At 36.8% G+C, this 13,403-nt stretch overlaps 1 protein-coding gene across 1 annotated transcript; it reads right to left on the bottom strand.

Moving 5' to 3' along the window:
* Positions 1 to 10,866: 10,866 nt before the first annotated feature.
* LOC142100088 (hyccin-like) lies at positions 10,867 to 11,937 on the bottom strand. The gene is made up of 2 exons (XM_075184073.1): positions 11,860 to 11,937; positions 10,867 to 11,797 (listed from the first exon to the last, which is right to left on the bottom strand). The coding sequence occupies exon 2, from the start codon at positions 11,769 to 11,771 to the stop codon at positions 11,025 to 11,027; it is 747 nt and encodes a 248-aa protein (XP_075040174.1). The 5' UTR covers positions 11,772 to 11,797; positions 11,860 to 11,937; the 3' UTR covers positions 10,867 to 11,024.
* Between the last annotated feature and the right edge of the window lie 1,466 nt (positions 11,938 to 13,403).

Here is a 13,403-nt window from a genome sequence, read left to right as displayed (position 1 = left end):
TCCCTCCAAGCTTCTCGAGAGAATTGCCTACACACGCCTCACACACTTTCTTACAGCAAACAACTTATTGGATCATTTTCAGTCAGGCTTTCGCTCTCAACACTCCACAGAGACTGCGCTGACCAAAGTTGTCAATGATTTGATCACTGCAAAAAATAATAACCAATACTCTCTTCTAATTCTCCTGGATCTCTCTGCTGCATTTGACACTGTTGACCACTCTCTCCTCATACAAACGCTGCAATCCCTAGGTCTTGAAGGCACTGTCCTATCCTGGTTCTCATCCTACCTATCTAATCGCTCTTTCAGTGTTAATTTCTCTGGATCCACCTCTGCTCCGCTTCCTTTATCTGTTGGAGTTCCACAAGGCTCAGTCCTAGGTCCTCTGCTATTCTCTATCTACACCACTTCTCTTGGAAAACTAATAAGCTCCTTTGGATTTCAGTATCATCTCTATGCGAATGATACACAAATTTATCTATCCTCTCCTGATCTTTCACCATCTGTGTTGTCTCGCGTTACTGACTGTCTTTCTGCCATTTCATCGTGGAGGTCTTCTCGCCAACTCAAACTCAATCTTTCAAAAACTGAATTAATAATATTCCCACCCAAGAACAGAAGCTTCCTGCCTGACATTTCTATTTCTGTTGATAACATGACCATAAATCCCACCCCGCAAGCTCGTTGCCTAGGTGTAATCCTTGATTCACAACTGTCGTTTATTCCCCACATCAACTCTATATCTAAATCATGTTACATACACCTAAAGAACATTTCCAGAATACGCACATATCTGACACAAGACACCGCAAAAACATTAATTCATGCACTCATCATCTCCCGCATCGACTATTGCAATTCCCTCCTTACTGGTCTTCCCAAAGTCAGACTTGAACCCCTACAATCTATTTTGCACGCAGCGGCTAGACTGATTTTCCTTACAAACCGTTCTTCCTCTGCTGAGCCACTCTGTCAGTCTCTACATTGGCTGCCTGTATTTCAACGAATCCAATATAAAATTCTTCTACTAACATACAAGGCCATCAACAAAATTGCACCGACATACATTTCCTCACTTGTCTCGAAATATCTCCCTACTCGACACCTCCATTCTGCACAAGATCTACGTCTCTCCTCCACTCTCATCACATCCTCCCATTCTCGGTTACAGGATTTTTTCCGGGCTGCACCTACTTTGTGGAATTCCCTCCCTCGCACAGTAAGACTTTCCTCTAGTCTTCAAACCTTCAAGCGTTCACTGAAAACCCACCTCTTCAGACAAGGTTATGATATTCCTCAACCATCATCTTAATTTCCCTAGATTACCCTATTGCCATCCTCTACACTGCTAACGCAAGACAACAACCTTCTGACCAACATTGCAACACACACAGCCCACTCAGTACTTTTACCTTTGCAGTCTGGCTGGTCCATTGTGCAATATGATGTAGCACATGCCCTTGTGTTTCTAACTCCCATTGTCCTATAGATTGTAAGCTTTCGAGCAGGGTTCTCTTACCTCTCTGTCTGTATGTATTACCCAGTATTGTCTTATTAATGTTTGTTCCCAATTGTAAAGCGCTACGGAATTTGCTGGCGCTATATAAATAAATGTTGATGATGATGATGATGTGTTTAGCAATAAAAAAATGTAAAGCTACAAGCATACGTAAAAAAGGGATAACATAACATTGTATGCAAATTATATTTTCTGTTTAACATATTTGAGTGTAATATCTGGAAAGCATATACAATATTCCTCTCTTTCCAAATTGATCAACATGAGTGTCACATTAGCGTAATCTTGGGATATGCTGCATCACCTGAAATTTTAATTGATATATTAAAATATGAAATTAACTAAAATGATTCAGAGTAGGTTTGTTCCAGTTCATTTTTCAAAGGGGGAAATTTACTAAAGGGTAGTTTTGTTAATTTTTTTATATGTAAATAATACAAAACAGGAAATGTATCAGGCTGCGGTTTTCCAAAAATTGCCAGAAATCCCATTGGGAAAAAAGAGGTTGTTGAGCTATCTTGCCTTTCAAACTGTGGAAAAATAAATAGTGAAATAATTTTATAAAAATTCCTTTCCCTTCCCTTTAGTAACAGCCTGTGCTAGTCAGCATCATGACAGGTCCTCTAGGGGTGGGGTCTCAAACAAAAGTTTGGACCCCACACCTGAAGTACAAACTGTTACTTAAAGTGCCTCAAAAATAGCCTCTACAAGTTTTGGTTCCCTTAGAAGAAAAATAAAAGAATTGTGCCCCTTTACTATCATTAAAAAAAAACTGTGTGACCTTAGAATAATAAATATAGATCTGTATACTATTAATATAATTAACATAGATATGTGCAACCTTAGTATAATAAATATAGTTATGTGATCCCTTAGTCTTAAAAATACAAATTTGTGCTCACTTTGATCAGTGCTCTCTTATTCTTAGAAATAATTAATAAATCTGTCCTTATTATTATTTCCTTCGCCTGCACACTTACTTAATAGATGAACAGCCAATAAGGAGCATGCTCTCATTATTCATTATCAGGAACATATAAATATGCCTATTTAAGACTTCTCTAATTTTGCATTAAAAAAAATATAGGATGTTAATATAGCACAGTTTTGTGCAGATTTAGCCAAATGGGATTAGAGACCAATTTGGATAAAAAAATGCCTCATTTATATATAGAAATTAAAAAAAGGAATATACAAGGAGATATAAGACTATATAGAATAACCATAGAGCTTTTTCCCCTGGACAAGTGTGAAATACTGGATGTAAACTAAAAACCTGGCTTATATCCCTAGTATCAGAATGAGTAGCACACTTTTTTTTATTGCAGAAAAATCTATGTGATGTTGAATACTTTTGTGTCAAAAAAGACAAAAGTATTATAGGAGTGATACCTTTATTGGCTAACCAAAATAAATTTTAATATTTGCTAGCTTTCTTAGCACAGAAGCCCTTTCATCAAGCAAGTTTACAAAAATCCCTAGTATCACAAAGACTCTAAATTTACTGATAATTTTCCAACCCTGGCTGTGATATATCACTACACCACTATTTCACAGCATCAGACATGTTTTAGTAATCTTTCTGTCATTATGTCTTAGTGATTTAGCTAAATATATATAACAGGCTAAACAAAGGATAGTAATTATAGTCTGAACATAAAAAAAATTGTAATAACAACAATAACGAACAAGATATTTATGACTAAAAATCAATAAAATCCTTATTACAATAGTACACTATATCTGGCTCTACTGAACTGTTCATTTGTGATTTTAGATTTATCTTCTTTATTTTCTTTCTTATTTTAATCAATTTCACCTTCCAATGGACCTGAATAACAAAATAAGAAATGAGATGTATTACTAAATGTGAGGACACCGGGGTTAGAACCAAAGCTCACTAGATACCCTGTCCTCTAGGCTCACAGGTCACACAGGTAAGGAGACAGGAAAGAAATAATAATCCCTTTTATTAAACAAAGTGTACACACTTAGTAAAATACAACAGTGCTCCCCAAGGAGAAACTTGTTCCCCCACCAAATATATCAAGTGTCAGAAAATCACCAGTGCAAGTCAAAACTCCCCAACAAAGTCCCCAGCAGGTTACCTCCAAGCACAGAGTCCTAGCAGGCCCAAACTCCTGGTAATAAAATCCACAGCTGACAATCCAAGTGGGCCACGGTTTCTGATCCTTAAGGTGGGTCTGTGTATCTTGCTGATCCCAGCTGCTCGGCCAACTCTACACCAGCTTGGTGGGACCCTGGGTATAGTCTCCCTACCGATGTAGGCTCACCAATTCCCCAGAATCTGCGAGTGTCTCCCGATGGAGTGGTAACAGAATCAGTCCTAGAGGTACACTGTCCGATCTCTGTCAAGAAGCTCCTGCCTTAAGCATTCCTTTAAGGCCCTGCGAGAATACGGTTACCCTCCAACAGTCCAAGTCCTCACTGTCTCAAGATTCTCCAACAACTCTCCCCCTCCCCCAGACAGCTCCCCTTTTGTCCCTTCCACAACCCCCCACTCATTGTCCTCTTCTGATTGGTGGTGTGGAGAGTTTGGGTGGTAACAGGGGTGGAAATAGTGCATGACATCAGTGGTCTCCCCCCTGCGGTGATGGTGCCATTCGGACTGTGTTGCAGACTTGCTAGAACAATAGTTAGCAAACAGGGAGAGACCCCCTCCTGATTTTAGATAAAGTCCTGACCCTCCTCTTTTTAACCCGTTCCACTACTTTTTGATGTCACAGTGTCCACAGCTGATTCCCACTTCCTGTGAGCTGCCTCTCCCCTCCCTCTATTAACATATTAAACATTCAGTCATCAGAACACAATTAGAAAATGAAAGAATGTGTGAGGTTATCAAACCCTAATCATTTTATACAAAGAAAAAAAATCCTAAACACATCAATATAATATAATCAATAGGAAATTGCATGATTTTTTCAATAGATGGTGTATGTATTACCAATTGCCAAACAGAAGCTAAATATAAACTAAAAATCAATAAAAATTAAAGATCAATCATCATAACCTTAATAGGCATATGGAAATTAAGTCTCAATACAACTTATGATTCTCAATTTGAAGATGCATCCAGGGAACCATGTCTATTTTAATTTCTTAAGCTATTAGGCAATATTAAATGTCCACAGAAGTGTATGGTATTTCAATTAAAAAAAAACACTTAACTTGCCAGCCATGGAAAGCAACAAAATCTAAAAGTATCATTTAAAAGTGAAAAGTCTTTATTTAGATATAGCAACAATATCAGCTTCATTAAAATAGCTGCTCATTTCTTGTGATTTAACATTCCTTAACTGAGCAAATGCTACTGACATAGGCCTCTCTTCACCCTTTCCACAGACTGGGACGTAAAAGCGCTTCCTGGAATGAAGCCAAAATATATCAATAATGTATTATGTTGTATCAAATATCTATGTGTACCATCCATGGGCGAGCATGATAATTATGGATATTTTTTATTCGGTGGTTAAAATGTTTCAACAACTTTCAGATATTATTACCTATAAACCTATAAGTGATCACCTCTTTTTGAGAAACTTCATAAAGAGGCAAATAAGAATGTTGAGGTGATATTAGGAAATTAATTAATCATAATCCCATCACTACAATTTTATATACTCTGCCCAAGCTGCATCCCACACCTGGTAATATATTATGACAGGAGTTGTATGCTGGATACTTGAGAGATGAGAAAATCCTAGATGAGGCTTTGCAAAAACACTAAGTTGTCCCCAAGCATTTTAACAATGAAACTTGTATAACAGATGACCACAGGAACATAAGTAGCCCAGGCTGTGGTACTGAGAACTCCACATAGTTCACAATCTAAAACACTAATTGGGAAATGTACGCTGTAAACTAAACTGTAGAAATATATTGTGCGAGTAACAAGTTGTGAAGAAGCTCCTATATCGCCACTGATGAATCAATTGCGGTGGGCGGAGTTTGAGCCACGCATAATAGCCAATAGCATTCCACTGCTCTCTGCACATGCCAAACTTATGTGCTCAAAGCCAGAGCATATCAAACAAACAGACTTACATGACATTTGGCAGAGAGAATTTCAAAGAAATCATTGCCCACAGGACAGAAAGTTACAGCTAAGAAACACAGAGCAGTGAGTCATCATTTCAAGCAGTGTCCAGTTGTGGGAGGTGTGGCAGAGATCAACAACCCCCACCTGAAACAATGCATTCTGGGTAAAGGTTTATAAACTCTTGAAGCAGGCAAAACTGTCTTTTTTGAAAATACACACATCACACACAACTGAAAGTACTGGACAACACTGCAACATTCCACTGTAAGTTTATCCTGCAATAACTAATATTTGCTTCCATGTATTTTAATTAACTTTCCTCTGAATCTTTAACTCTACTTACCTTATCTGTTACATTTAACTTATTTACCTCATATGTATTCTGACTGCAACTTATAACATACTTTGCTTGCATATATATGTAAAGTTTATATCAATTTATATTAACTATTTTACTCTAATCCTGTCATCTAACTATTTCTATAATCTTTACACATTAAAAAGGAATCATCCGCACAGGGTTAAGATATACCTCATCCCTAAATTAATATTAATATTTAGGTGAGGGGGTGCTCTTCCAATAAATAATATGAGAAAGAGAAAAGGAAATCAAAGTAATGGACTTGTAGAGCACTCCTATCCTTTACAATATTCATAATAAAAATTATGGGTCAGTACCTTTATTAGTTATATTTCTTTAAAACATATCTCTATAACATATAAACATACCCTCATTCATGAGAAGTGAAATATTTAAATAATATTTTTTTTAAATTATATCCCAATAATTAATGAGATTAATTATTAATAAGATCAAAGGCATTGCATCATTATTATGGTAGAACACAGGATCCTATAACACAAGTGAAAAGGATGGGTCTTGTAAAAATACTCTTCTTCAAAATTCTAAAATGCACCTGCAGAATTATCAATAAATATTGCTTGCATGAGACGTGTATCAAAACATACCTGCTCCACACTTCCGGGCTGCTGATTTCCTTTGTCTAAATAAAGAGGTCAGCACTTCCTGATTTAGGCAGTCACATGATCGTGACTGAGAGGCAGCATATTCAAACCTGAAGAGTTAATAAGCTCACTCTGACATTGCATCTGTGTCAGAGCAAGAGGTATTCATACCCAGACTGACTCCCTATTATGATGCATTACTGCTTACCTTGACTTTCCTTGTGATTCCTTCATGGATAGTGCTTCTTCTTGTTATCCCCTCATGTACCAGTCCTTGCTTGTTTTGACCACTCTCTCTTTCAGATCCTGATTTGTACTGCACTACTTCCTGTGTACCAGATCCCAGCCTGTTATTGTACTTCCCTTCTGCATACTGATTTTGTATCTCGCTACCGCCAGTTTATAAGTTCTTGGCTAGCGGACCTGCTTTCACATTTCTTTTTTACTCCACTATGTTACGCATAGTGGCTAATCAGAGGGCAGTGACCTGCATGTTCCTGGCCGCAAAGGTCCACCCTGCCTTGCAGCGATTCTTGGTGAAGACCAGGGGACCCAATAGACTCCATGGGGTAAATGTATCAATCTCCGGTTTCTTCAACTCGTGGGAGTTTGGGGAGATGACAGCTAAAATTTAAAGTGGCTTAACAAGGCAGCGGCGCTTTAAATTTTAGCTGTCATCTCGCCGAACTCCCACGAGTTCAAGAAACCGGAGATTGATACATTTACGCCCATAACTCTGTTTGACCAGTGCTAAACTAGACTAACATGTGTATACATCATTCAAGGGCTTTCTTCGTTATCATTAACGAGACAATTGTTACAATAAGACATACATGTATGCAAGCATACACATGGAATCAAAGCAGAAGAAATGTGGCACTTATATAATAATACAGATGGAGATGTTTTGATACAATTTTTGGTAAAAAAGGGTGAAGATTATGTGCTCACCTCCTGATGGTTGCAGGAGCTGCAGACAGGACCAGGGATCCCTCCCTAGTAATACAATAGCAAGCAAAAGTTACCCTGTGCGCTCACTGGCTAAATGATTAAAATACTAATATGTATTATATAGTGTACCTGATGTATGGTAGTGGATAACCTCTACTGATTAGACAACACTCTATGGCATGAAAGGTCTCATTTATTAATCCCTATACATATGTAAACTAAACTAAATAGGATAAAAACAGTTCAATAAACAATTCTAAAACATATGAATACATGTACTTGTACTCCGCTGAAAAGTCCAATGTCAGGATAAAAGGCAATTCAATAAAACATTTCTAAAGCATATGAATACGTATACTTGTATATTTGTGGCGCAACCAATATGGATACAGGTATTGTTAATTAGACACAGTCTATGATTCCAATGGGTGTATCTTCAGATGTTAGATTATATTCCTATTTGGTGTGTGGGATACATATGGACTAAGCACAATTTTTTCATTAGGTTAAATACCGTTGTCTTACATACCGTTATCGCTATATTATTTAACAACCAGAACGTGATCACTCACGTCAATCAAAAACCGCTAGATCTTTATGAGACATTATACATTTGCAATTTAAATTACGGGCATTCCATCTACCAAATAGGAATATAATCTAACATCTGAAGATACACCCATTGGAATCATAGACTGTGTCTAATTAACAATACCTGTATCCATCTTGATTGCGCCACAAATATCAATCTTGGCATTGGACTTTTCAGCTTATCACAAGTATACGTATTCATATGTTTTAGAAATGTTTTGTTGAATTGCCTTTTATCCTGACATTGGACTTTTCAGTGGAGTACTAGTACATGTATTCATATATTTTAGAATTGTTTTTATCCTATTTAGTTTACATATGTATAGGGATTAATAAATGAGACCTTTCATGCCATAGAGTGTTGTCTAATCAGTAGAGGTTATCCACTACCATACATGAGGTACACTATATAATACATATTAGTATTTTAATCATTTAGCCAGTGAGCGCACAGGGTAACTTTTGCTTGATACAATTTTTGTTTACAATAAATTGCATCATATCTCATCTCTTCGATTGAGAAATTAATTGTCCTTTTGCAAGAATGTATAATGATATTGCATCACATCAGGTTGTAGTTGTACTGAAATGTAATACAATTAAAAAAAACATTGGCAGGAATCATCAGTCCAAATGCAACAATAAACCTACAATCTCTACATCATATTGGTGGAACAAATTTTGTGGATCAGTGCAAGAATTAGATTTTTTTAACATTATTTTTTCACAATGATTTTATCCCCAAATGCCCACTTGTAATGTAATAATCAATTAAATAATTCAGCAAACCAAAACTTTGTTACACTAATACACCTGATGGAGGAGGGACAGAATGTCGCTTGATGTGCTATTACTGTAGTAATCCTGATTTTGATCTGTCCCTTTACCATGCAAACTGGTTTGAGGAAGGGGAGTTCTTTTTTGCTATAGGCTCTAAATAGGCTGTATTTAAAAAAAATAGAACCTGTCATAGAATTAGCAAGACCCTAGTTAAATATAAGTTAGATGATGGTTTATATTATGAAGGATGCAAGTGGAAGACGTTGTGCAGTATGCTGTGGTTTTTGTATACATGTTTTAATAAGAAACTGTTATGAACAAGTAATGGAGGCAATGTGTATATTTTTGAATTATGTGCATGTCTTCCAGTACCACTTTTTATTTTAAATAGCATAAGCCTATAATGTATGTCTGACAGTGCTTTCAGGCAGGCTTGACCTGGGAAAGTTACAGGAATATATATATATATATATATATATATATATATATATATATATATATATATATATATATAAATAAAGTGACTGGAAGAGCATAGCTTAAACTTCACTCAAAACCTACAATTTGGCAATAAATGGAATTTTCTTGGCTGACACAAAACTATGAAAACTATGTGAAACTATCTGGAATTATGCACTCTAGGAAAATATAGTTGATGGGTGAAGAAATCAGTTTGAATACTATTAGCTGATTTATTAATCCCAATTTATAGGTATAAATTCAACAATAAATATATATAGGTCCCTGTTAAATTCATAACGCATCAAATAGACATCATGCCGGAAAACCAATTTATATTTTTCTTTTAGACATGTAAAATTACAGATCCGCTGCATGAGGGAAGTCTTTTAAACATTGTTCCACAAAATAGCCAATATCGATGTTATATGTGACAGGTTAAATCAAAACATGTTGTCACAGTATTCTCCATAAGAAAAAATGATCCTGTGCTGTTAGGAGTATAGGGACCAGGAATCTCAAAATCATTGATTAACTTAAAGTAGAATTACTGGTGAAAGAAATAGAGTAGGTTAAGCATAATGTATGGAAATATGCAGAACACAGAAAAAAAAAATTAAATCAAAGAATACAAAAATCTGAAACCGATCTGGCTGAAAATAAGGGAAACAAATACCTGTAGATAACTTAAACGAAAATATTTTTAACATACCGTATATACTCGAGTATAAGTCGACCCGAATATAAGCCGAGGCACCTAATTTTACTACATAAAACTGGGAAAACTTATTGACTCCAGTATAAGCCTAGGGTGGAAAAGAGCGCTAATTCAAAAACCTAAATAAAAATGATAGTTTCAATGTATGAAATCATTTGTAGCTAGATGACAAGGAACATTCATAAATGATTATAAAATCATTGGGTACAACCTAACCTAAATAAAGGGGTATATAAGGGGTAGGGATATAAATGTATGAACATGGTGGCTGTATTGTTTGTTCATTATGTGAGGGAGAGAGAGATTTTTTTTTTTTCGTGTGTGTATGATACTTTATTACATTATTATATTGTGTACAAAAATGGTAATATGACTACAGCATTCACTACTAATAATGTGAAGCCACATCTCTGCACACTAAAGTCTGACGTATGCCTGGTACAAATACTACTGTGTCTAAACTGGATACATCTCGAGACTTAACATATGCACTACACTCACACACTTTATGCATCCACCTCTAAATGAGCTATATTAAGTGCATGTATATATGTACACACACCCAACCAGGAGGAATCCAACTGTTCTAGTTGGACTGGTTAGTAGTATAACTTGTACACCGATGTTCCTGCTTTACTTAAGTAGTGGTGACCAACACTATGTAATGATAAAAATACTTCATAAAAGCACGATATACCACATACTTTTACATAGTATTTTGCATTCCATGTCTATTAACAAACATTTGCATATTGTACAAGCAATATATATTGTACAGAATATTATATTTATATATATATTAAAATTACTGTACAAAATAATTTCATTTAGCATTTCATGGATCTATAAGACTCCAGATGGCCCTCTGAATATCTGTGGCTCACCCCTTGGCTCCTATGTGTCCTGACACTTGGGTGGCAGAATGGCACTTACACATAACATACATGGAGATAGACAGACAATACCACACAGGTGTAATCTTACAATGAATAGTAAATGCCGGTTAGAAGCTGCACCATAAATTCAGAGGAGACCTGTATTCTGTTCTTGACACCCATGTATTTTCTTGCATGTTGGCGAGGGTATCCACAGACACAGAGCCTTGAGGACATCTGACACAGGGATCGGAGGGAAAGAGCTGGCATGTAGTTTAAGGCAGCATTATAGCACAGTAAGAGAAATGTCAATACTTCAAACCTGTTTTGAGCTGTTAACATCTCTCTCTGTGGATGAGGTCCGCTGTACACGACCCTGGCGAGGCCATGTTGTGACAGAGCTCCATCTGTGAGTGCCATTGACCCTATACTAGAAGGCTCGTGGAATACGGATGGCTTCGATAAGGATGGAATTGTAAACGACAAAACCTTGCTGTGTCCCTGTTCATCCATAATTTCCAAATTGTAGATACTCAGCAGAAGAGCCTCGATGCAGCCATTGCTCTGTAGGTCCCTGCTGGTGGACACAGACAGGTAACACCATATTAGTTCTGGAAGGAACTGAATCGTAAACGTCCTCAAGTGCTTCTCTTTGCTGCGGTAGAACTCAAAGAGTTGGTGGCAGACTGGTTCCAGCAGCTCACTCTGAGGTTCCTGAATCACTTCATACAGGGCAGAGACCAAAGAACTCTTCTCCTTCAAACTTACAGCATAACTTGTAATGGATGCCTCAGGCAGGGTCTTAAACTCAGATAACCATTCCTCCACAGCTCCTCTCTCTGTAGTCAACATCTTCCCACATCTAGTAGTCTATACTGGTCGTCTTGTGATTGAGAACTGTGACCCCCTCCACTAACATATCACCATTAAGTACAACAAGGACTCACAATGCGGAGTGAAGAGTGGAGGTGTTCCCTAACTGGACGGGCCGGTTCGGATCCGCACAACAAAGTTTCCGAGCATTTGAAAGGAAGTGGATCCCTCCCTACTGGTGCTCTCGCCGAAAAGGTCCCAGAAGAAACCACAAAAGGCTGGAGGAAGAGCAGCCGATCCGAGTCCAGAATGGTCACCCAGGGATGCAGCATGACATTGCTGGCAGAGACTCAGCCTCCCGCACCCTCGCTCTTGTCTCTTCTCCTCGGGAGATTTTTCACTTACCTGGCAGATGCGTTCCAACAACAGGAAGTTCGGCATTTGGAACGCAAGTTTGCGTTCCAAATGCCGAACTTCCTGTTGTTGGAACGCATATGTAGAAGTTGACAGCCGAGGGACCGAACACCAGGTAAGTTCACCCGTGTATAAGCCGAGTGCCCTTTTTCAGCATACAAAAGTATGCTGAAAAACTCGGCTTATACAAGAGTATATACGGTAATCTCAAATGGTAAAATTAAGATTTTTTTTTTCCTGGTGTTCCAGAAAAAGAGGTTACTAATGTAAAATTTTTACAGCTTCAGAATCCACTAATTGCAGGAAACCACCTACTCTTATGGTAAATATGAGACATATGCCATCAAAAGAGAATAGAAATATTTCAGGTTCCATTCATACTTTTTAGAGTTTTGCTAATCTGTATATGAGACTCTTCGAAGAGCAGCATTTGTGGGGAGGCAGATTTGGGGTGAGCCTCTTCTTCTATGGCCATTATATAGACGACGTATTTTTTATTTGGAATGATGATGCACAGTCTGTAATAACACATCTCTGAACAATAAATCTTTTAATTTGAAATTCGCTGGTAATATACACCGATCTTCTTGGATATCTCCATAGCACTAGTCAATCAAAAAATTGTTGCCAAAACCTTCTGTCAAAAAGCAGATTCTAAGAATTATTTACATTATAAAAGTAAACATCATTGTCCTTGGATCAATAATATATCCAAGGACCAACTGAAACACCTGCATAGAAACTATTCTGAAATTTGTACATTCAAATATCAAGCAGGTAAACTTCTTGAAGCCTTTGGTGAAAAATACCATCCTCGAGAGCTCTTAAATAAGTTCTACACTGAGACTCTTACTTTAGATAGGGAACAATTACTATTAAGCAAACAAAATAAGAAGAAAAAAATCTAAAAGGGAAATCGGTTCATTACATTTTCTGAGTTTACTTATGCATCATACAAAATTAGAACAATAATGAAAAAGAATTTTCCACTTTTGAAGTTTCACCCTATTCTGAGGACAAACATAGAGATTAAGCCATATATCTTTTTCAAAAAAAGCAGTCTTATAAAGAGGATAGCACCTAGCCATTTTAAAAGCAGTAAGAAATTTAATTACACTAAATCGACACTGACATAAATAATAATTAGAAACAGATGCAGGGGATATTCATGTATCACATGTATTTATATTAAGAAGAGAGCAACTCTCTTCCAATCATATGCTACTAAAAAAAATATCCAATAAAAGCATTTATAAA

This window comes from Mixophyes fleayi, chromosome 8 (assembly GCF_038048845.1).
Source record: "Mixophyes fleayi isolate aMixFle1 chromosome 8, aMixFle1.hap1, whole genome shotgun sequence".
Lineage (NCBI taxonomy): Eukaryota > Metazoa > Chordata > Amphibia > Anura > Limnodynastidae > Mixophyes > Mixophyes fleayi.
The sequence above is the reverse complement of the archived record's forward strand: the minus strand, read 5'-3'. Positions and strand labels throughout refer to the sequence as shown.

Coding starts and splice junctions, on each gene's coding strand:
- LOC142100088 (XM_075184073.1), bottom strand. CDS start 11,771: ATGTTGACTACAGAGAGAGGAGCTGTGGAGGAATGGTTATCTGAGTTT.